Source organism: Vespula vulgaris, chromosome 1 (assembly GCF_905475345.1).
Source record: "Vespula vulgaris chromosome 1, iyVesVulg1.1, whole genome shotgun sequence".
Lineage (NCBI taxonomy): Eukaryota > Metazoa > Arthropoda > Insecta > Hymenoptera > Vespidae > Vespula > Vespula vulgaris.
The window spans coordinates 19394370-19417756 of NC_066586.1; the positions used below are offsets into that span (position 1 = coordinate 19394370).

The 23387-nt window shown below is 32.2% G+C and overlaps 6 protein-coding genes across 13 annotated transcripts; 4 read left to right on the forward strand and 2 right to left on the reverse strand.

Moving 5' to 3' along the window:
• Nucleotides 1-1928: 1928 nt before the first annotated feature.
• Nucleotides 1929-3913, forward strand: LOC127069052 (B-cell CLL/lymphoma 7 protein family member B). Its single transcript, XM_051005722.1, has 4 exons — nt 1929-2385; nt 2674-2749; nt 2822-2927; nt 3003-3913. Exons 1-4 carry the CDS (start codon nt 2294-2296, stop codon nt 3119-3121), a joined length of 393 nt encoding a protein of 130 aa, XP_050861679.1. The 5' UTR covers nt 1929-2293; the 3' UTR covers nt 3122-3913.
• Nucleotides 3914-4318: 405 nt separating this feature from the next.
• On the reverse strand, nt 4319-7361 carry LOC127069041 (C-factor). Of its 3 annotated transcripts, none has more exons than XM_051005690.1 (5): nt 7133-7361; nt 5867-5918; nt 4998-5188; nt 4775-4927; nt 4319-4699 (listed from the first exon to the last, which is right to left on the reverse strand). In XM_051005690.1, exons 1-5 carry the CDS (start codon nt 7256-7258, stop codon nt 4475-4477), a joined length of 747 nt encoding a protein of 248 aa, XP_050861647.1. In that variant the 5' UTR covers nt 7259-7361; the 3' UTR covers nt 4319-4474. The 3 variants fall into 3 exon arrangements, with proteins under 3 accessions (XP_050861647.1, XP_050861655.1, XP_050861665.1); XM_051005698.1 differs by having other exon boundaries at nt 7079-7361; XM_051005708.1 differs by lacking the exon at nt 7133-7361 and adding an exon at nt 6717-6848.
• On the forward strand, nt 5500-10290 carry LOC127068968 (thioredoxin reductase 1, mitochondrial). 4 transcript variants are annotated; one of them, XM_051005475.1, is made up of 8 exons: nt 5500-5665; nt 7946-8169; nt 8249-8379; nt 8468-8697; nt 8809-9023; nt 9105-9287; nt 9362-9720; nt 9847-10290. In XM_051005475.1, exons 1-8 carry the CDS (start codon nt 5515-5517, stop codon nt 9974-9976), a joined length of 1623 nt encoding a protein of 540 aa, XP_050861432.1. In that variant the 5' UTR covers nt 5500-5514; the 3' UTR covers nt 9977-10290. The 4 variants fall into 4 exon arrangements, with proteins under 4 accessions (XP_050861432.1, XP_050861451.1, XP_050861442.1 ...); XM_051005494.1 differs by lacking the exon at nt 5500-5665 and adding an exon at nt 6890-7038; XM_051005485.1 differs by lacking the exon at nt 5500-5665 and adding an exon at nt 7449-7590.
• Nucleotides 10291-10435: 145 nt separating this feature from the next.
• Nucleotides 10436-12503, forward strand: LOC127069060 (cilia- and flagella-associated protein 251-like). The gene is made up of 3 exons (XM_051005735.1): nt 10436-11699; nt 11763-11895; nt 11988-12503. The coding sequence occupies exons 1-3, from the start codon at nt 11678-11680 to the stop codon at nt 12169-12171; spliced, it is 339 nt and encodes a 112-aa protein (XP_050861692.1). The 5' UTR covers nt 10436-11677; the 3' UTR covers nt 12172-12503.
• Nucleotides 12504-12526: 23 nt separating this feature from the next.
• LOC127069027 (cilia- and flagella-associated protein 251-like) lies at nt 12527-15315 on the forward strand. 2 transcript variants are annotated; one of them, XM_051005643.1, is made up of 7 exons: nt 12527-12694; nt 12755-14030; nt 14110-14201; nt 14297-14531; nt 14625-14895; nt 14957-15084; nt 15176-15315. In XM_051005643.1, exons 2-7 carry the CDS (start codon nt 13887-13889, stop codon nt 15257-15259), a joined length of 954 nt encoding a protein of 317 aa, XP_050861600.1. In that variant the 5' UTR covers nt 12527-12694; nt 12755-13886; the 3' UTR covers nt 15260-15315. The 2 variants fall into 2 exon arrangements, with proteins under 2 accessions (XP_050861600.1, XP_050861592.1); XM_051005635.1 differs by having other exon boundaries at nt 12527-14030.
• Nucleotides 15135-23319, reverse strand: LOC127068961 (uncharacterized). 2 transcript variants are annotated; one of them, XM_051005451.1, is made up of 2 exons: nt 23161-23319; nt 15135-22603 (listed from the first exon to the last, which is right to left on the reverse strand). In XM_051005451.1, the coding sequence occupies exon 2, from the start codon at nt 22572-22574 to the stop codon at nt 17106-17108; it is 5469 nt and encodes a 1822-aa protein (XP_050861408.1). In that variant the 5' UTR covers nt 22575-22603; nt 23161-23319; the 3' UTR covers nt 15135-17105. The 2 variants fall into 2 exon arrangements, with proteins under 2 accessions (XP_050861408.1, XP_050861418.1); XM_051005461.1 differs by lacking the exon at nt 23161-23319 and having other exon boundaries at nt 15135-21673; nt 21789-21930.
• Between the last annotated feature and the right edge of the window lie 68 nt (nt 23320-23387).

The window sequence follows — 23387 nt, forward strand, 5'->3', positions numbered from 1 at the left end:
CTATCTTGATTTTATTCTATGCGAATTATATCGTAATACCGATAAGATATATCTTATCGAATTTGTTCTTCGTTTACAAGAAGAATAAATGAAGGTGAAAAAGAGTCTTTAATTTCGCGAAAAAAAAATGAGATTTTATTTCGAGCTTGTTATCGGTTTATATACCGTTGAAACAATTCTTTCTTGATCGCTAAGAGAAAATACATTTTAGTGGAATAAGTGTTGAGCATCGCATAGTTCGACCCTGAGACGCGACTTTGAAAGGACGACAAGAACTTCTTTTGATCATTAGATTTTATTACAGCATAATTCAGGCATTGTGAGAGAGCATAATGGGGATGGCTTTCAAGAGTACCGTCGGCAATGAGACCGCCGATTTGAAATAATTATAAAATGATCTCGATGCGGAGCGATATAGGAAGTTCATTGTACCCAAAGCTTTCATAACAATTTATAGATCTGTCTAATCGATCGACTTAAAACCGTAACCTCCCACGACGTGCTAATTGATAGTCGCATTTCATCTAATTATACTCTTTTTTTCTAACGCTATCGTAACCAACGAACTCTTTAATTTTTGACGACTAGCTCATAGAAATAACGATCGTTACACCCTTCGACTTTCTTTCCTGGATATTATTACAATGATTCGTCAACTATCTCTATTAAAAATTTTTCTATATTTTTGTATTCATTATAGCCAAACGATAAGTCTATTTTAATCCTCTCGAAACACTATCCTAGCACTTTCGAAGAAATTCTTTAGACTCCTTTATTGGTATATTTATATCACGTCTACTATTGTTTGCAATCGAATTATATGTATTGTATTACATTAATGGAACGATCCGTGATGTGACCCATTTGCATGGGCTTGGCTCAACTACTCAAGACTGACCGCGTTAAACTGCGTTATCAAGTGTAACATCCATTAGTATCCGTGCAATGAATCTTAAACGACTACAGTCAAATACGTTTAATACAATAACATATATTTTTGTTCCATTATCGTAGTAACACCGAAGTAAACGCGATATTAATTGTATGATTTTTCGTATAAAGGTTTTATTAATAAAAAGAAAGAAAGCAGTGACGAGTTTTCCATTCGATGAAAAAGAAAAAAGAAAAAAAGAACGAAAGGCGCGCAAAATCTAAAAAGGTCGAACGAAAAGCGTCGTCGGTGTCATCGGTGTAATAATTGTTATGTAACATGACGTAGAAATCGAGAGCGGCTACTATGAAGCACGAATACGTGACTCCGTCGACGGCCACGATAAGTGACACGATATGCAAATTTAAGTGGAGGAAGATCCGTTCGTTAAACGCGTCGAAGGTCTCGCTTACGAACCCACGCGGATTTTTTGAACTTTGTCTTAAAGATGAGTTGCCGCGAGTATTGTCGTTGAAGTTCACTAAGGTGACAGAGGTTAAATGGTAACGCAATTCAAGTGGGAAATCCTCTTGTCGAAATGTTTTTTAAAAAATATATATCGTGTTTCATTCAGTTTACTCTTCCTCGTACTCTTTTAACAAGTTTAAAAATTGATACAAAACGTACGTCAAATCAAGAGGTCCTACTTGTAGTTTAAACGACAAATTTAACTAAGTTGATAAGCTTGATATTTATACGTAAAATTAATGAAATAGTTTCTTACCCATATTTTTTTGTTTTCCACGATTCTTTCACGTACCAAAATCTATTGAAACGAATTTTGTCTTACACATCGGACTTTTAGTTGAGCGATAAAAATAATATTTCACTCTACAAAAATTAAACGCGATTTTACATAATTCACGTTCATATAACCACGCTTCCTTTTTAAATGTCTTTTAAAAATGACGAGTTAAATCGACAGAGCGACCATCTGTCGGTATTTTTCAGAATTAATTGTTCTACTCTGTAGATATCGCAGACGTAGTGGCAGCCATCTTACATTTACTATTTCAGTTTTAACAATTATTATAAACATTTTGTTAAGATTATTAATGGAAGAAAAGAGATTCTTATATATGTATATATGTATATATAACCTCTTTGCAACTTTAAATTTCCATTTAACTGTATAAACGATAAAGGGTTCCTAGCTATTAAGTAAAATATCAATTTTCAAATAAGGATTTGTATCGTATGGCCATATTGCGATTATTCGTGCCCTCTGTCCGATTTTATATCTAATCGGAATTCGAAATTCCTGTCAATTCCTGTTTTCTAACCTTTACAACGGATGTCCCGGTATTTTGTAGTTTCAAATTCAGTCGTTTATTAGTTAATAGTTTAATCGTGTACAATAATATGATGTCGCGGTCTGTACGAGCCGAGACTCGTAGTCGTGCTAAAGATGACATTAAACGTGTAATGCAAGTTGTTGATAAAGTTCGTCATTGGTAAATGTTTTCATGAACTGTATTTTATGTGTGTTTGTGAAAAAATACAACATATTATATATAATTGTATATTGTACATATAAACAATAATTTCTTATCAACAATCAATTATTCAAAGTCAATAAAAGTTAATTTGTTTTGGAAAATTTTTAATAGAACGTTTTCTGAAAACATGTAGCATATTCTATCTTTGAAATTAAATGTTATTTATTATAAACGAGTTTAAATTGTGCAGTATATAATTTTTTAAACTTATTTATATAGACAAATAATATTTAATTTTTATAGGGAAAAAAAATGGGTTACGATAGGAGAGACAACGATGAAAATTTATAAATGGGTACCTATTTCGACCCTTGATCAGGTATCATATTTGTATTATAATAAAAATACAAGAAAATAATTTTCTATTGAAAGTAAATAAATTATTTTTTAGAAGAAGAAAGGAAAAACTGGATCAGACAAGGAAAATGGTTTACCTAGGAAAGGAGGAATAGATAATTCTAATTCAAATTTTGGCTTAACGGAAGACTCAAATACCTGTAAGAGAATTTATCATAAAAGTAAATAATGAAGTAGTTGTTAATTAATAATAACTGAATTTCTGAATGCAACAGGTTTTTCCACAGTTAGTGATTCTCAAGGATTAACCGACTTCTCAGCACATTTAGGATTTTCTGAAGATTCTAATTCTCAAAATAGTGAACCAACTCCTAAGAGGTTAAAGACTGATTAAAATTATACTTGCATATACAAATCGAAGATTGAAATGTTTAATAATTTTTTAATTTCACAAATCTGCACATAACAAGTTTACATTAAAAAATAATCTCTTAGATACATAAAATAAACACTGTTTAGAGAATTCTATATTTCGTGAATTTATACGAAGTGTTTTCTAAATGAATGAAGAAATAAGAAAATCACTTCTTATATTTCAATTATATTTAGTAAAATCTGTTAGGTAATGTATCATACAAGAAGCTAAATCTTCAAGACATTTTAAATTATGTAAAATAAGTTCTATTTTTTTACATATAAATTTATTATGAATTTTCTAAGTGAATTTAAATAGTAGATCAATAATATTCTGATTTAGTAGAACAATTTTTACTGAATGTGCAATCCATTTATTAGCATTAAAGTTTTTTGTTATAATAAAAAAGAAGAACAAATAGTTAATGTCCAAATTGTACTTCAAATGTATTGTACATTCAGAATGATTGCAGTATTATATTGTTTCCGCAATAAATCATGTTCTACATAATTCAAATGCAGTGCTTAAGAAATCTTTTTCAAACTCAAAATCTAACATTATGTAAAATATATCTTAAAATATATGCGTATTAATTTTTCCAATTAAGAACTTTGACATGAAAATGTATTATTATACTTCATTGTACATATTTCAAACATCGCGTTACACGTCGATTAAGATTTTAAGATCACTTGCATTCCTTCACATTTTATTATAGCACCGTGACATGTACAAAATAAGCTTTGACTCTTATAAATAAAATAGTGCAAATCATGTGTATCGATGTTTTAATAGGATTTTTGGATTATCTATGTATTCTCACTAAATTTTTATAATTTTTCAATAATATTTATTTTCAAATATATTTATTATCAATAGTATTAATTGATTTTTGGCATTAAAAAATTTTTGGCATTAAAAATTAAATAAGAATATATAACTATAATATTGTAAAACATTCGTATATCTTAAGAATCGCACTGTAGAATATTATATATAATTATAACGACCAAAAACTAATAAGTAACTGCCCGTTTAAAATTCTTCTGCGAATAATGAAATAAAAAAAATTTTAATTATGTAGATATATAGCTAATAAAATATGAAGCAGAAGTCAAAATAAAAATTTGTGAAAGTAATGTGCAACTGTCTTGCAGAAACTCAACTATAAAAATAATATATATATATATATTTATATTTATTTATATTTATATATTTATATATATAATTTAACAGTGTATTTTATTTTTTAACTTATGTTAACTTATATTTCCAAAATCGAATGGTTCAATATTTAAATATTATGATCATTAATATATTTTTAGTTAAAAATTACCATGGTAAAGTTGTACCATTGTATTGAAGAAAAGAACCAGTATGTTTTTCTGAAAGTGTTTCCATAACATTTAAAATGCTAGAAACACTGGTATCAATGTCCAAGGGTGCATTATTTCCTCCCATATCGGTACGCACCCATCCAGGGTGCAAACAAACGACTAATATCCCTTCATCTTTCAAATCTATACTCATAGATTTTGTTGCAGCATTAAGAGCTGCCTAAAAAATATTAGATAAATGTTGCTTATAAGTGAAAATATTTATTAATTCATGATTTGCTTGAACTTTAACTACCTTACTACATCTATATGAATAAAAACCTCCTTGATCATTTTGTGCAATACTGCCAAGGATTGAAGTCATATTGATAATAGCAGCTCTGTTTATATTCATACCTTTTCCAATCTCATTATTTTTAGCAGCAATCTTTAATAATGGTAGAAGCGTCTATAAAAATATTTATAACATGTAGTGATATATTTTGAAAATAATATTAATAACGTAAATTTAACTGCACCTTTGCCAACATAATTGGAGCTACTGTATTAATAAAAAGAGTATTTGTCAGATTTTCCTCTTTAACCATAGCAAGTCGTGTAAATTTTTGTGAAATCCCAGCATTATTAAAAAGAACATTGAGTCCTGCTGATCCTACTTTTTCTCTGACGGTATTTACTATTTTTTTATAATTGCTTGTGTCAGTTAAGTCTATAAATAATTTACAATAATATTAATAAAAAATAATTTAATATTATAATGTATTTAATTATAATACATTCAAAATAATATGTTTTATTATATCAAATTAATGTAAACATAAAACGTAATAAATAGTTATTGTTCTCCATATCACTAAAGCACGAGAAGGTATTATCTGATAGTGGATAGAAATTCATAGTATATACGTATATACATATATATTGATTAACGTAACGTTGGTAAAATCCTATCTTTTATTCAACTACTTTTTCGCATTCGTAGTAAGACTTTCAAGTAGTCATAATATCTTTTTTTTTCACAATATTGTACAAATTATGAAATCACGTATATTGAAAATAAAAAGATCGTGGTGTTTAACTTGTCATAGTAAAACACAAACAATTGGATCAGATTCCAGTGATTTGGAAAATGAAAATGTTGAACCTCAGAAAAGTGAAAATTCGGAATACGAAAACTTCGTTTTTTGTAAGTAATTTAATATTAAAAATATAACTTCTACAATTTTTACACGCATAAAAGATCAATGCTTTTATTGTTCTAAGTTGTACTTGAGTTGGATTTCTTAATCGTTCGTCATATGTCTTAAAAATAATGTCATTGAATTTATTGATTTCTGCTTGAAATTACACATCTAGAGTTCTTAGTAATTTATAGAATGCAGTTTACCTATTTCAATGATATGAACGTTTCTTGATTTCTCAGCAAGTTCTTTCAGTTCCTAGATTAGAAAAATTCGATTTATTATAACAAACGATATCAATCGATTCTTAAATATTATTTTATAAACTGAAACTTTATTTATTTTACAAAAATACTTTAAGAAATTGTTTATTTCATTTTTTATTTCTTTTTATTTACAATTCATATTTTATTTTCGAAGAAAATATCTTATAAAATTAATAAAATAACAAAATTTTTGACTGCCTATAAATCGATTTCATTTCAGGATAAATATTATATTTAAAAAAAAAACAAAGAAAAAACGATTGCTGATCACGCGATGAGTTCATTTTTAATTTACGAATTCTTTGTACATATGTGTTTTTCATCAATCTATAATTCTAATACGTAATCGTACAATTATCTCTAACTTATCTACGTACTTGTGAAGAAATCAGATATTGGATTTTATAGCGTAGAAGAATAAATAAGACAGGTATTATCGTTTCAGTCAAATAAGCTAAATCATTATACAGCTGCGTTGTATAATGTGTATGAACATGAGCATGAAAAAGTTACAATCAATATCGTTAATACCAATAAATCTAATATCGATGATATCATTTATTTGAACATTAAGGAATAATTCTTAAAAAAAAAAAACGATTTTAATATTACTAAAATATTATAATAAAAAATATGAAGTTGTTAAAAATAGACTGAAAAGCGATAAGATAGATGATTTAAAAATAATCGTGGGATGAAAGGATGACTCGACTGGTTTTTGTAATTGGCAATTTCGATATGTAGTTTTATCCCGCGTCCTCGATGCGCTTGCGTAATATTTTACAATCACCATGAGTCACTCTTCTACCGAAGATCGCTTGTATCTAATTCGTTGAACCATCAACGGTGGAAGGGATATTCGCGCTTTCTCCGATCAACAGATGGCGATAAAACACAACGAACGGAATTTGTTCGTGACACTTCAGTATATTGAAGTCTTTTTGAGCGTTAAGGTCTTCCAAACGTTTTCTTTTCTTCACGACTCATAATATTATTTTTGTCAAATAAAGAGCATTGATATCATTTCGTTCGATTAACAAAGAAAAACTCGAAGTGATAACATTTAACGAAAAACGAAAACGATTAAAAGAAAATTTCCATGGCGCCGATCGGTAAGCATTTTTTATTTTGATTCGTTGTACTCATTCGTACAGTCATTGCGTCATCCGATTTTTGCCGATTCCTCTACGTCACAGTCAACCTTACCGTCGCTTTGTTCACGTCTCGACAAGTTGCAAAAATATTTTCTGGTGGTTTGGGTAATTGTACGAGGTGCTTCACTAGTCCAAGACCCAGGCCACGATTACTACCGGTTATTAAAATCGATTTCATTCTCTGACTTTTTTCGATGCTAATTTTGATACACGAAGTACCTTTCGAATATTTTTTTTTTTTTTACGGAACACACTTCTAATTTCGCGTTCTCTCAACTAGACGTGTACGGGAATACTAACACAATCTTGCGTGGATCGTATTAACCGTAAGAACGAGTATCATCAGTGTGACGTCACGTGCTCGTAAAACGAGCGCGATAATCATGGCGACTGTAACACTGCTCGCTAGGCTCGTGTCATCTCGAACATCGCACAGCAAATTATTCGAGTTGTCACATGCCGGATGCAACTCCTTTTTTTATGGGAAAGCCGCAATGGCTTGTATGTGCAGTGAGTGCCGATAACACATCTTATGTGTGCGTAATTTGTAACTCGAAAGGCGTTTCTCATCTTTTATTTTACATCGTATTTCATTATTTATTTATATCTGTTAATTGACTCAACATTTAAACTTCGACATCGACCAAACCTATTTGTTGGTTTAACAAAAATTAAGAATTTTTCATCAAGTCCATTTGAAATTTTATTGGTGTTTTAAATTTTCGTTAAATGTCATTGTTATGTTAGTTAATAATTTTTATGTATTAAATTTAACCTACAATAGATATCTAACATGTAATTATGTAACAGGCAAAATAGTTACATTAAATACCAGATATAATTAATACATTAATTTTTATTCTAGCGGAAAAGAATTTTAATTACGACTTTTTGGTCATTGGCGGAGGATCTGGTGGTTTAGCAGCAGCAAAAGAGGCCGTTGAACTTGGAGCAAAAGTTGCAGTATTAGATTTTGTTACTCCGTCTCCGAAAGGAACTACATGGGGTTTAGGTGGTACTTGCGTTAATGTAGGATGTATACCAAAAAAATTGATGCATCAAGCTGCATTACTTGGCGAAGCTATACATGTAACTTAAGGATATATAAATATAATATTCTATTTAATTCATATTATATACGATTTGCATATATAAATTTTGATTATAGGAAGCACAGTCTTTTGGGTGGCAATTACCTGATCCAAAAACTATTATAAACGATTGGGAAGCTTTAAAAGTTGCCGTACAAAATCATGTTAAATCAGTTAATTGGGTAACACGAGTAGAATTAAGAACAAAGTTAGTACCAAATACGTTTAGACAAGTATATATTTAATTATTTTTTAAATATATTTTTATCTAATATTATATTTTTATGTTAATGCAGAAAGGTAGATTATATTAACGCTTTGGGATATTTCAAAGATGCTCATACCATAGTTGGTACATTGAAAAATGGAGAAGAAAAAATTATTACTGCAGAAAATATCTTAATCGCAGTAGGCGGAAGGCCAAAGTATCCTGATATTCCCGGTGCTTTAGAATATGGTATTAGCAGTGATGATATTTTCAGTTTAGAAAAAGCACCAGGAAAAACTCTTGTTGTTGGAGCGGGATGTATCCTTTTTTATTATTTAATTATGATTTATAATTTACAAATTTAATTATTATTAATTCTTTATGTTATTGAGTGTAACGAACAAAGTATATTTCTTAGCAAATACATAGATATTGGATTAGAGTGTGCAGGATTTTTGAATGGTTTAGGTTATGATACAACAGTGATGGTACGTTCAATTGTGCTTAGAGGATTTGATCAACAAATGGTTCAATTGGTAGCTGAGGAAATGCAAAATCGTGGCGTTCATTTCATTTATCAAGCTAAGCCTAAAAAAGTTGATAAACAAGCTGATGGTCGTCTTCTAGTTGATTGGGTTGATAATGTATGTCTTGATAATTATATTACAATATATAAATATATTAAATCGTTAATCAAGTAATTAATTAAGATTTGTTTTTTCTAGGATGGAAAAGTTCATCAAGATGTTTATGACACTGTTCTATTTGCTATCGGTCGCCAACCTCTTACAAAAGAATTAAAACTTGAAAATGCTGGAGTTAAAGTTATTTCAGAGAATGGAAAGATTGATGCAGAAAATGAGCAAACGAACGTACCGAATATCTATGCAGTCGGTGACGTGCTTTATGTAAGATACTAGTCATTTATTTGAAATAACAAGTGCACTAGATTATTTTAACATCAATTATTAAACACTTGCAGAGAAAGCCTGAATTAACACCCGTTGCTATACATGCGGGAAAACTATTAGCTAAAAGATTGTTTGCTAATTCGAAGGAAAAAATGGATTATGCAAACGTAGCTACGACTATATTCACTCCTTTAGAATATGGTTCTGTTGGACTTAGTGAAGAAGATGCTGTATCTAAGTATGGAGCAGATGAAATAGAAATTTATCACGCGTATTATAAGCCTACAGAATTTTTTTTGCCTCAGAAAGATGTTTCTCACTGTTATGTTAAAGTCATTGCATTTAGAAAAGGTGATCAGAGAATTTTGGGCCTTCATTTTATTGGTCCGAATGCTGGTGAGGTAATCCAAGGTTTTGCAGCAGCTATTAAGTAAGTTTTTTTTTTTTTTTTGTCATTAACGCCAGAGTGACATATTTTTAAACGAGTTTCGAGAATTTTTTAATGAGAAATTCAAAAAATAAATAATTCATTCGTCCGTAACATTTTTTTTTTCAGAAGCAACATAACATTCCCGATACTTAAATCTACAGTTGGTATTCATCCAACCAATGCTGAGGAATTTACACGCATACATATTACTAAACGTTCAGGATTAGATCCCAAGCCACAAAGTTGTTGTAGTTAAAGTGAATGCAGTCTTAAAAGACGTACTTTTGGATGCACATTTTGTTACTGTCATTAAATGATGTATAATGACGAATTTACAATATATCTTTAAAGTGGCCAATAATAGGATATCTACTTAAATAATGGACAACTGAATTAGATTAACACTTGACGCATTCTTGTTATATAAATTGATTTTAGAAAAAACATATTGTTATTTTATATGAGCACGCAGGTACTCGAATATATTGCAGTATTTTACATAAAAAGTTATAAGAAATGAATTAATAAATTTATAACTTACTTTATACAATAAAAAAATATCTAATTATATGTTTATCACGACTTTGTCATTTTGTCCGAATAAATAAGAATGATTATATAAAATTTTGTTTACTATCAATATCTTTTGTAAGTGTTTAAATTTTATTAAATATTTCTGTAATATCTATAAGTGAAAATTTTCGAATTACTCGCTTACGCACTTCCGGTTAGAAACACGTCACTTCGCTGTGTAAATTTCTTTTTTGACTTTAGTAGTAATTTTCAACTGTTACAAACCGCGTAGAACTTAGATCAATATATTTCATGAAAGATTTAATATTGAAAAAAGTTATATAAAAATTGTATTAGAATGACTGATAAAATGGATTCTGATAAAAAAGAATCAAACTATTTACCAAAAAATAATACGAAAGAGAAATCAGAATTTAGCATATGTCCATATGTAGGTAACGCTTATTTTTAAATATATTATATTTATGTTAATTATAGAATTACTATTTGTAGAAACTACAGTACTCTTTTGGTTTTAATCCAAACGTTCCTATAATAAATTTAACGACTGAAAATCGAACACTAATTGCGTACGCTTCTTCGCATGTTGCAATGATGTATGATTATAGCTCTAATGAAATTTTACCTCTTCAAGGTCATGTTAGTATAGACATGTGTAATTTACGAGATTTATTACTTAATTGAATTAATTATAGTCGATATAATATTTAGAAAACTGCTGTTAGGACATTATCAAGTTCGAACGATGGTAAATGGCTATTGACGGCGGATTTTGGAAAGGACTGTGCGGTAATTGTTTGGGATACCGAAATCAAGTAAAAATATTCATGTTTTATGTAAACTATACTTGTCTAATGCGTATAAAAACATATATATATATGTGTGTGTTTATGTGATTATTGTTAAGGATGCCTATTTGCACTTTATTCGAGCCTCATGGTATAAATGGCTTGACAGCAGCACGTATCAGTCCAAATGCAAAGTATATCGTTACGGTTGGCAATGAAAAATTCCAAAATGTTTATTTTTGGTTGTGGACATACGGAAGAGATAAACCGGATGGTTTATTTTAATGAAATATTAGCTATTTTGCATTTACGAATATTATATCTATTAGATACATTTGTGTTTTTAGCGATCGTTGAATTATCGGAAGTACATTTGGATAGAGTCAAAGAGATCAGTTTCGACAATGACTTTCCAAAACGATTTGTTTTGACTACTGATCATCACGTACTTCTTTTCACTTGGGTTTGTAATTCGAATTTGTTACATAATGAACAAAATTTTCATTGTAAAGTTATATGATTTTATCATTTATTAGGACCAAGATAAACTTAGCTATTATCGGCTGATAATAACTGCAAAATATGGTCGTTTTGGAATTTTTAATAACTCTATTTTTGTTAGAAAAACGTCGAATATGTTAACGGCAACAACCCATGGTAAAAAGTATTTGGTTTTAAAAGAATCAAGATGATTAGAATTTCTTACAATTTGTTCTGCAGGTTTTGTATTAGTATGTAACCACGTTAACACCGTCGAGGGTGCTGTAGAAGAAGACGCAAATATTAAAAAGAAACATATCAAATCAATAAAATTACAAACTTGCAATATCACTGTAATTCTTAATTACGAAGGGTATTGATTAATTTGAATAATTCTTTGAGCGAAAATTTAATAAGTTTTGCAGATATTTTGATTTGATTATGAACTATTTTTTCAATATATAGAATGATTGTTACTGGCAATTCTAATGGACGAATTACTTTTTACGATAATGAATTAAAACTTTTGTATTGGTGTGAAAATCGTGAATTGGAATCCATTCGATCGATCAGTTTCGATCTATGCTCTAAATTACTTGGTCCTATATACACTATCAGTGAAACAGATAGTAAGCTTGGCATGACATAAAGCATCTTCTCTTTTAAAAAACTATATAATATTTTTCAAATAGTCGAATCTAATAATGGAAACAGCACCGACGAATTAAACAGCGAAACAGAAAGTGAATTTATAGAGAATTTTATAAGCCAAGAAGAATATAATAATTTTCAAGATATAAAATATCTGAATAATAAGATGGATAAAAAATTATCATATTTAACTGTAAATATAGAACCTATTCCGAAATATTACTATGATCATAAAAATTCAATATACGTAGCTACCGACGCAACCCTACAACGTTCTAGGTTCATCACTAGAAATACTTTTGTATGTAAGCGTTTTTCATAAAAATAGTATATAGTAAATTGAATAGAATAAATAAATAAATAAATAAATAACTATATATATATATGTATATAAAATTGGTATTTGTCACAGCTACAACGAAAGGTACAATTGCTTTATTAGATATTGCAAATTTAAAATGCAAATTCATTTCGAAACATTCTGCTGCCTATATAACGAGTTTAGATGCACATCCGGAAAGGTACAGAAATTTAATTAAAAATATATTTTATGGAATAAAAACTGATACATTCATTTACAGTACTTATCTTATCACGGGAAATAGAGAGAGTATTTTAAATTTATACGATTATGAAAAATGTAGCTTGATTATATCTAGAAAGGTTCCAGATCTACCAAATTTGGAGACAATCCTTAATTACCAAATGAAAAAGAATCAAATAATTTATATCAGCTGTCCACAAATACACGAAAGTTTGACTGCCATTACTGCTCTCAAATATTCTCCAACATGTACGTTGTAACATACTCTCAATCAACGTTTTTTTGTGGATAATATTATTAATTCTAACAAATGCTAATACAGAATTATCTTTTTTGTCAGCTGATTTACTCATCTGTGGTATGGAAAATGGCACTTTATGGATATTACATCCACTAACATTGGAATTGTTAGATGAATTTCCTTACAAGCATTCGTCTCAATCTATTCGTAATGTTGCCTTTAGCAAATGTTCGACTTACATGGCTTATTCCGTTAAGTATATTTTTACGATAAATAAAATACTTAGATAAATGTTTATTTAACTTACTTTTTTTTAGGATGATGCTCTATGTATCGTAGTGTTCAAAAAAAATAATTCAAAGTCCCTAAATGAAACTAACATTTGGAATTTAATTGGAAAATGTCATTCACATTGTTTACCTATCAGACAAATATTATTTGGACCTTCTGTTAAAGGCAATTCAGTTCCTCGACTTTTCTCTTTAGGAGAGGACAAAGATCTTATTGAATATGATTTAGAAATTAGGTAAACAAAAAATTATATATATTTTAATATTTGTTATATATAGAATATTATACGTATATAATGATATATCTATATTAAAATAGTGGACCATATCCGGATCCAGGATTAAAAATTTTACAGATCGATCGAATTGAATCAAAAGCAACTCCTTTGTACATGGAATGGTATCCGAAATTCGGAGCTGAAACTCTTTTTGTGATATCGAATTCTGAAGTAATTTATGACGTGAAAATTGAACGAATCATATATATATATCTACATTTTACAATTTCAGCACAAGTACAGATTATTAAATGATATAATAAGAATGATTCGTGGAACTTTTGTGAATCCAACATTTGAAACGCCTGTACAACGTTTTAAAGTATTTGACATTATGGGATTTTCATTGATTATATCATTATGATTTTTTGTTTCCAGATATTACCAAAAGAAAATAATAACATTTACATGATATTTGCAACTAATAAAGAAATAGGTCTACAAATTCTTCCTATAGATGGTAATCCTTACACAAGTGTAGCAATTACTGGACATCCGTTTCAGGTATTTTATTCCGTTTTATATATAAATATATTTTTTTTTGTTGTACAAACTTTTATTAAAAAGAATATAAACACATTAGATCACTGGATTTGCTGTGGATTGTAAAAAGAGTATCGTATTTACTATGGGATATAAAGACTCATGCGTTTTAATGTGGAAGATAAAATTCAGGTTTGTGCGAAAACTGAAGTATTCCAAGCACTTTGTCAAATCTTCAAAGAAGAAATTTACATATTATTAAAAATATAAATGTGTGTTTGTTACAGATCAGTAAAAATTATGAAACGTTTAGGAGGAGAAGGATTGTCTCCGTTTTATAGTCTTATAAAAGGTGGTAAAAATGGTTGGTTGTTTAATGAAATGCAAGATTTATTCTACTACGCACAGATTCTACAACAAGGAGAAAATACGATCGAAACAAGAAAGATTTCCGATATGGCTTCTATAAAACAAATACCAAATTTAATGCGAGCTGTTGGTTATTTCCCTAGTAACAAAGAAGTACGATTAAGTGTTGACTTATACTACTTAACAACTAGCATTTATCTATACTTTAAGCACAATTTGAAGATAATTACGAATTCGATTTTCTAGCTGGAAAACATTTTGTGTGAAGTATCCTATAAGAATTATGCGGAAACGGGACAATTATTGGAGGAAATTACTTTCGAAGATTTTGTTAAACTTTACATCAATCATCGACCTGTATTTGGATATTCTACGAAAGAAATGAAAAAAGCTTTCGCAAGTTTTTGCGAAACAAAATCGGTTAACGACGAAGATTTAGTTTTAACTCGAGATCAATTTATGAATATCTTACTTGGTACATATCCAGAGAAAAATACCTTGGAAGATAAACTTCTCGGTTAGTGATTTTAATTCCATTGCACTTTTTCCTATAATTTGTATTATGATCGCATTGAAAGGTGAACCACTGACGTTGGAAGAAGCATATACATACCTAAAACTGCTTATTCCTTCGGAGGATGCCAATATGGAACATTTTGCAGATTCGAAAGGACAAGTATCTTTAAATTTCGATTTTCTACCATCGGTAAGAGTGACAATTGTACTGACTTGTACAATGAATCAAACGCTATTAAATAGGCTTTCGAAAATTAATGTATTATTATTTTATGATACAGAGGATATCTTACAAAGATTTTGTCACGGTTATTTTGGGTGTTGATTTGTTGGAGAAGATGAGGGCTGAGAATAAAGTTACGTGATGTTTGCCGCATTGCCGATACAATTTTTTACTCAATTTTTATATACATTAAGAAAGTTATCTAAGGTAATAAAGAAATGATCGAAAAACCGTGTCTATCTTGTGTTACTTGTTTCAATTAATTTCACGGAGGAAAGAGAGGAAAGGACGATTGCACTATCTGAAAGATTTTCATTAATAGAAATATTTGAATTTGCAATCGAAATAAGCGCTGAATATGATCAAAGATTATTTAACGATCTCTTTAAAAGTATGTACGAGATTAAAATTTGCAAAACTGAAACGTTTTCAATGACAATAGAAGAATTCTCCCTTTCTTCTATATCCATTTCATAATACTGATCAATGATTTAAACAAAATAAATATCTTTAATATTTATTTCGGATAACTTCGTTACGAATAAAAGTCATTTCGTTTCGAATTATTGAGTTAATTTATCGTATCGATAAAAAAAGATATTGAAATATTTTAATTAAGATTAATCGAAAATGTTTTCAAAAGCTACGATATAGGCGATAATACATCCAGGCATTAATGCGGCAGATTTCAAGAATAACTTTATGAAATGGACTTAAAGAAGTATAGGCAGAAATTTATTAAAAATTATATACTAACAATGTGCTGCATGATATTACACGATCAGCAGTCGTATGTCTTGTGCCATCTTATGCGACTAATTATTACACCGCTCGTCCCCTTAGGAACGCAATTTTCTTATCTGAGCTACGATAGTTCTAACTGTAAGTATTGTTTTATTTGTTCATTTGATCTCGACACCTATAGCAACGCAGTGCCAGCGGTATGTCATTTACACATTTCTAATTTAAATGGAATATGCATTAATCAGGATTATGCCATTGCGAATGGATCCGCAATCTGTAAGAGAAACAATGTTGATAATAGGCCCAATAACTTTTGAAGCGCTGTATTAGCGTAGCAAGATGTATAATTGCAGAGCCATCCATATCTGTAATGAAGAACATCTTTTTTCCTATATTTTTTTTTTCCCATACAACGCGTTACGCGATAGACTAGAAATAACGAAAGACCCATTTGTTTTATGAACCATTTTTTTTTTTTTTTCTAAAAGCATGAAGAAACTATAAGAGAAAAAGTAAGATCAACAATTTTAGACGACGAGAGCATCTATTTCTTTTTAACGTTAACGCGTTAAGTAAATAACATCAAAGAAACTTAACACATTAAATTATAAAATTGAAGCTATTCCAGCTATAAAATGGACCGTGATTCGTATCAATATCCCGACTTCACAACCGAGGTTCAACGTTTCATCAAAAACCAATAGTCAAGCACATGGTTAAACGATTGTTCGTACAATGGAGGCATGGACACCGCCAGCAGTGCCGACTGTCGGATCGGGCGCAACTGTAAATTGAATTCATAAAACACAGCCCTCCCCACTCTCGCGCGCGCGCTCTCTCTTCACATTCAAGAAATTTCGCATCCCTGGCGCGATGCAGTCTACAGTCCTAAAAACCGATGCTACACACCGCCTATCACCTAAATCGAAGTCTATACACGGCATTTCATCGTTAAAAGAAGTACAAACAAATGTACACAAAAAACCTTATTTCATTGTTATAAACTCTAGGGCATATTTACAATTATATACAAACATTCTTGTTATTGGCTTAAGAAAAATATCAACATGGAACAGCGTATATCATTTTTTTTTTCTTTTTTTTTTTACCAAGAAGAAAGAAAGGTAAACGCTATGAGTACGTCTAAACTTAATTTTAAGTGAGCTTGGTATTAAGATTTAAAACGGTCACTCACAATATCCATGCTATCCTTAGAAGATCGAAGCAGGCACCGTCTATCGTTATCAATCGAAATAGTCTTCGCTATTTTGCACGATACCATGTTTTTTCCTACAGTCTGGACAATACCACTTGCCCTTAGGTGGCACCATAATGCCGACACACTCGAAATGAAACCACTCGATGCGACAGTCCTCGCCGTCGCAAGCGATCATTTCGGATACCTCGTCGTAGGGACATTGACAGTAACAGTAGAGATTAACTGGACGTTCCGTAATCGGTGGATTGCTCTCCGAAACGTGGCTCTGCGATTGCTGTTGAATCGTCATTTCGACGTCGGAACCACTGGATTCGCTACTACTATCTGCCGGTCCCTCGGACTCCGTCGCGGATGTCGCCGTCACGTTCAAAAGCGATTCGGTATGAGTCTCCACGACGTTCGACCTGTAAGCCACAGTCTTTCCACCAAAAGATAATCGTTGCGGTAAAGGCTTCGGATTCGTTGCAGGTACGAAAGACGGTGCCTCGACGACCTTCCTCCATTTCATCGTCGGCTGCTTTTCCGTCTCCTCGTCGCTGGAATCGCCATAAAAACGCTTTGGTATACGTTTCCTCTTCGACGATCTTTTGTTTTCCGTCTCGGAACCGCTACCACCGATATTCTGATTCGTATGAGGATGAGATTCGACCGCCGTTACCGCCGTTTGAATATCGTTCGTGATAAGATTCGGCGTTGACGACCTACCAAACTGATGATGCTGATGATGACCGATCAAGGCTGCCGAGGAGACGGAAAAGCTCGAATTCTTCTGGTAATACGCTTTAGGAATGTTAAGCTTCAATGATTCCACCATCGGGGTAACGACGCGTTGCTTACCCCTCTCGCCCCGTTTACGTTTTTTCGTTTTTACTTTCTTTTTCTGTTGCTGTGGTTGATCCTCGACGCTGGGTGTTGGATTGGGCGATGGGGTGACGCAACTTTCGTCCGTTATACCGTTGTTCAAAGGAATTCCCGATTCCGTCGAAGCTGGTGCGACCGCTGCAAGCAGCAACAGCTGATTTCTCTTTTCTGCCAACAATTTATTAGCGAGTTGCTGCGGATGCTCGTCGTAAAAGTCCTCATCCGTTACGGTCTCGTCCGTTTCTAAATCCGATTCTCTTAACAATGGTTTGGGAGCAGCAATTGGTTCGATGGGTACGTCGGTTACGTTGTCCACTTCGATGGGTGTTTCCTTATTTTCATTTTCTACGGAACCAGCTTGATTCTTCTGATCGACTTCTTTTTCCTTCTTACGTTCCTTACGATTGGACGATTTACGGGGAGAACTTTCCGATGCAGAACTATCGGAGTCGGAGCTACTACTGGAACTCGAGGAACTACCGGAAGATGAGCTACTACAACTACAATTGGTACCGCAGGAACAGCTGCTCGAATCGCTTTCGCTAGAAGAATCGCTCGAAGATGTACTACCACTTTGTTTCTTCTTCTTAGGACTCTTCCCTTTCTTCTTATTTACATCGCTCTCACAGCCAGTATTTTGTGCTAGACTACCAGCGGATGGACTTCTTTGCAGCTTGTTGGTGTAATCAGAGAAATCGACGTTACCTGTTCCTTTCTCATCCTCCTTAGCTTCACCTTCGACATTTTTGTCTTTCTCCGACCATACGACGCAATAATCGTGATCAGCCAAAACTATGCTCCTCAAAAACGCAACGTCTATTTCTGGTTCGGGTTCTTTGTTGGAAAGATTGACCGACTCTTGCATCTCCAAGCTCGCCGTGTACGATTTAAAATTATCCCAAATGCCATCCATTATCTTCGCTTCTTGTTTCTTTTCCTCTTCGTTTTCCTCTTCATCTGCTATGTTATCGTTGGCTTGTAACGGCGATGCTGCTTTAGCGGATATTAAAAGTGACACCGTTTCCTCCGCGTTCTGCTCATCGGTGACCTCATTTTTCTCCGCGCTTTCCTCATTCTTCTTGATATCGTCCTTCGTTTCTTCCGTGTCGCTCTCGCTGTCGGAGGATAAATTGAGCGGCGGTAAATCATAAACGTCTACCACTTTCTTTACTATCTCCTTAACATCTTTTGTACCTTCCGAGGTGCTCAACGCTATATCCACGATAGTTGTTTTGTCTTTGTCGGACTTTTCATCGTCAACCGAGAACTGATTGTTCGTCGCATCTACCGTGCAAACGTCTACGGGTGGTGGCTCTTTATGACTTTCTTCGTGTTTAGTTAGGAGCCTTTGCGAGATGAAACGTTCGGAGCATTCGCTACAAGTGTACGGTTGATCTCCCGAATGTAATCTCTTATGAACTTTCAATGCTACGGCGCGACTAAAACTGGAACCACACTCCTCGCAAACGAAAGCCGTAGGTGGGATACAGAAATGATAAATATGTGGCCATTTCTTTTGTAAACATTTTTTGCATAGAACGCTTTCAGTCCCGTGCTTCCAGAAAAGGTGTTTCGTAATATCGGGCTTGTTCCTGTACGCAATGCCACATCGATAACACAAGTGATGAAGTTTGTGTTTCCATACGTGATTCGACAATCGTTGTTGATTTCCAGTAGTCTCCAAACACACGTCGCAAGCATGATGACTCTTTCTTAAATGTACCATTAATCTGAATGCCGATGGAAGACTACTAATAGAACAAAGACAACATCTATACTTGACATTTATATTCGGTGAATATACGCCTGGACATAAATGACATAACAATTCACTGTAACTATAAAACGTCGATTTACACATTATACAAATTAAAATTGTCTTTTGATGCATTTTTCGATGGTGAGTATATAGTTCTTTATGTACCGCAGAGTTATATCTACAGTGAAAACATTCATATGTCCTAACAGTTTGAATATTATAGGTACCATTTGTGCTGCTGTACGTATCGAGATTGAAGTAATTCGTTTCCAGCTCCTCCAGAGACTTTTTTACTCTTACTGTAAATTGTTCCGGTTGTATGATTATAGCCGGATGCTGCGGATGAAATTTATGTTCAGCAAGCATATGTAATCCTAATTGTTTTCCATTTACAGCTATATGGCGTGCGTGATTGCAGTAGACACAAAACGGACTAGCTGCTTCTATACATTTTTTCAATAAGTCTTCTATCTCTGTACTATCTAATGTACCTTCCACATTAAGATCTATAGGTGGGACATCTTCCCCAGCTAAGACTATTCCGTCGCTCGGCTGGGATGCTAATTCTGGAGCACAATTTATGGCATCTTTTTTCACATCATTATATGGTTCCGTTGTGCTAAATTCTCCGTTCGCGTTCTCACCTATTCCGAATTCCTCTTTTTCTTCGCGAACATTTGTATTTTCTGTCGTTTCCATGCTTGCTTTAGCCTCCGCTGTATCCTCAGGCTGATCCGATTCCTTAATATCATCTTCTGCATTACTATCTACTACAGCTAATTTGTAGCTATCGGAATCGCTATCGACTTCGTTTATTTGATTACTTTCTATACTATCTTTATCCTTCTGTGTAAGAATTAAAAGCTTCTTCTCCTCTGATGTTGACTCTTCTGCATTGTTATTCTCTTCGGAATCTCTACTAATATTATGAGTTTCTGCATTTCCCGTCGAACTCACAGAAAATTGCGAATTCTTATTTGTACAAATTTTAATTACTAAACTTCTGTCAGACGTAGGGGCAGTATTAAACGAAACTGACGTTTGAGATTCTGTAGGCGGCGCAGCCTCCACATGTTTGCTACCATCGTCAGGATACTCTTCCTTTGGTTGGAGATCTTGCTGTGATTCATGTTGAGGACTAAATAACGATCGACTAATTGGACTATGAACAGGACTCGACGATGAGTGAGACTCTAAGTCGAACTTTATCTTAGATATTTCTGCCTTTTCGTCTTTCTCCGCTACATCCGTATCATTCATCATTTCATGCTCAGAATTAATTTCGTGTAATTCTTCATTTGTTGTAGCTTCTAAAGGAATGCTATCCATTTTATTACATTTATTTTCAGTCTGTGATTCTGCATTACTAGTTATATCTGTATCAAATAATATCATTGCATCAGATTGATTTGCATTTTCTTTTGGTATATCTTCGTCCTCTTCAGTATCATTTGTACAACGTGAAACCTCCATAATAGTTTGAGTCACACTATCATAGGGTTCAATTTCATTATTATTTTGAATTAAAGAATTCTCTGGAGATGCTTTCGCCATGGAAGATATATGATCTTCTTTTTGTTCTACTTCATTGGCGCAGGAATCGTCGATACATTTAGATACTTCCATTATTGTTTCTGATACCGTATCCCTGGTTACATTAATCTCATCTTGTACATTTCCATCTCTAATTACTGTATCTGAGAAAAGTTGATTTTCATTAGATTGTGAAGTAATTGCTTTTGCATTAACCTTTTTCGCATGTTGTTGACAAGAATTAGATATACTATCCTCCCCATATTTATTCCTATTATTTTTAATTACTTTTCTTGATGTTCCTTTGTTATTAATATTTGCTGGTTTCTCAATGACAAATGTTGATACCGTTCCTGTTTGTACAGTCGTCGTAACAGGTACCACAGGATTTGCTTCTTTATTAGATTCAACTGCTAGAGCACAAGTATTTGCGTGTGAGCCTGTTTGACATAAAGAGCATACAGTTGTAGCAGTTTCCTGTTTAGTCGGGGGAGAACAAAAATGGTTATAGAAATTATCTGTTTCAGAGAACATCTTCTCGCAAGTGCAACAAACCAAATAACATGATCCTTTGAAAGCACTATAAAAGTCTTCAACAGAGTTAAATCCCATTTCTGGTACGCTATGTTTCTTAGATAAATGATAAGATAATCTTTCTGCTTGTCCAAACATTCCTAGACAAAACAGACATATATGGCGTTTATGTATATCCCTCATATGTAAAAACAAATTCCAATTTTCAAAATAAGTGCCACAAGCTGCACACAAATATACTTTCCTTGTGATTTTAAAGTTAGCAGCGTGCGATTGAGAGGATGTTTCAGACGTGCTCGGTAATCCTTGCATCGGTGCCATGGCAGTATTACACGCGCACTGACTTTGCTTTAAATTCATGGAAGTAAAATTTGTAGAAGAATGACACTTAGAACACTTTAACTTTGAAGAAGGTTGAAGTCCCAAATATTGAGCATACTCTGTTATCTTCCCCCTTTTATTTTCTGTTCTTTTTTCTTTATTGATTTTTGGCGATACATTAGGATGGGATGCTTGGTCTTGAGAAAGGTTTTTAGACGCAACCGATTGTGTCTCCTGAGCTTGAGCTAAGATACGTTTCTTAAAACCTTTGAATACAATTTTCGATCCAGTACCGGTATTTCTACTTGGTGAATCTTTAGGAGTTGAATTATATCTATTTATTCGCTTCTCTTCTTCGATCGTATCAATATACACGTTATCAACAGAATGTTTTAGAGTATTGCCAAATGTTGGATCTTTGAGTTGTTGATCTCCCAAAATGCTCCACATGTCCATAATTTTACTCTCACCATCTTCATCTTCCATAATAATGCAGACTGCTAGAACGATGTTACCTGAAACGTAAAAATATACTTTTACGGAAAATGTCTCAGATGTCATCCTTTATAAAAAAAAGACAAAAAAAAACAAAACGAAAAAAAAGTTACAGAGATGTATACAAATATTATTTAGTAAGTAATTATTAACGGTAGCATATACACGAGTTATACAAAAAAAGAAATAAAAAATAAAAAATTATTATTTGTATCTGTACATTAAATTATCCAAGAATGCAAATAATATTAATTACATAACCTCATTCTCTCTCTTTATTTTTTAATGAAATATTTCCTAAGAAAAATTGTTGATCTAGAAGAAGTTAATGTAACGTTATATAGAAGTAGTTATTTCATCATAGGATGAAATATATTTCGTTTAAAGCTTAACTTAAAATACATTTACAAATTCATCGCAGCATTTAATAAGACTCTCTTAGATAATTATTCTTCTACCCAAGACACAAATTAATACATTTAACAATTGCTTTTAGAATATAATGAAAAACTTATTGTAGATTACAAATTGTAGAATTTAAATAGAAGAAAAAAATATATAAATCTGAAGATCGTACCTGCATTAATTTAAGAACGCAAATGTTTACTCCAAAATACGTAAACTCTATCTCGTGCAATATCTTGGATGAAAACATTATGAAGTCTCATACATGATGCTGCATACTTTGATTTTCCCTCCTTGGCCCGTGTTCAGAGACGAAAGAGCGATTGAACTCGCATCGAAGAAGAAGCACATAAGCGAAACGTTTTCACGGCGTGTTCCGAGGAGACGACGCCGTAGAGT

Coding starts and splice junctions, on each gene's coding strand:
- LOC127069052 (XM_051005722.1), top strand. CDS start 2,294: ATGATGTCGCGGTCTGTACGAGCCGAGACTCGTAGTCGTGCTAAAGAT. Junction 2,386..2,673: donor GTTGATAAAGTTCGTCATTG/GTAAATGTTTTC, acceptor TAATTTTTATAG/GGAAAAAAAATGGGTTACGA. Junction 2,928..3,002: donor AACGGAAGACTCAAATACCT/GTAAGAGAATTT, acceptor TGAATGCAACAG/GTTTTTCCACAGTTAGTGAT.
- LOC127068968 (XM_051005475.1), top strand. CDS start 5,515: ATGAAATCACGTATATTGAAAATAAAAAGATCGTGGTGTTTAACTTGT. Junction 9,288..9,361: donor CAGTCGGTGACGTGCTTTAT/GTAAGATACTAG, acceptor AAACACTTGCAG/AGAAAGCCTGAATTAACACC. Junction 9,721..9,846: donor GGTTTTGCAGCAGCTATTAA/GTAAGTTTTTTT, acceptor TTTTTTTTTCAG/AAGCAACATAACATTCCCGA.
- LOC127069041 (XM_051005690.1), bottom strand. CDS start 7,258: ATGAAATCGATTTTAATAACCGGTAGTAATCGTGGCCTGGGTCTTGGA. Junction 5,919..7,132: donor GAGACGTGAACAAAGCGACG/GTAAGGTTGACT, acceptor TTTCTAATCTAG/GAACTGAAAGAACTTGCTGA. Junction 4,700..4,774: donor ATTCATATAGATGTAGTAAG/GTAGTTAAAGTT, acceptor AATATTTTTTAG/GCAGCTCTTAATGCTGCAAC.
- LOC127069060 (XM_051005735.1), top strand. CDS start 11,678: ATGTTAACGGCAACAACCCATG. Junction 11,700..11,762: donor GTTAACGGCAACAACCCATG/GTAAAAAGTATT, acceptor TTTGTTCTGCAG/GTTTTGTATTAGTATGTAAC. Junction 11,896..11,987: donor GTAATTCTTAATTACGAAGG/GTATTGATTAAT, acceptor TTCAATATATAG/AATGATTGTTACTGGCAATT.
- LOC127069027 (XM_051005635.1), top strand. CDS start 13,887: ATGATTTTTTGTTTCCAGATATTACCAAAAGAAAATAATAACATTTAC. Junction 14,202..14,296: donor ATGTGGAAGATAAAATTCAG/GTTTGTGCGAAA, acceptor TGTTTGTTACAG/ATCAGTAAAAATTATGAAAC. Junction 15,085..15,175: donor ATTTCGATTTTCTACCATCG/GTAAGAGTGACA, acceptor TTTATGATACAG/AGGATATCTTACAAAGATTT.
- LOC127068961 (XM_051005451.1), bottom strand. CDS start 22,574: ATGGAAGATGAAGATGGTGAGAGTAAAATTATGGACATGTGGAGCATT.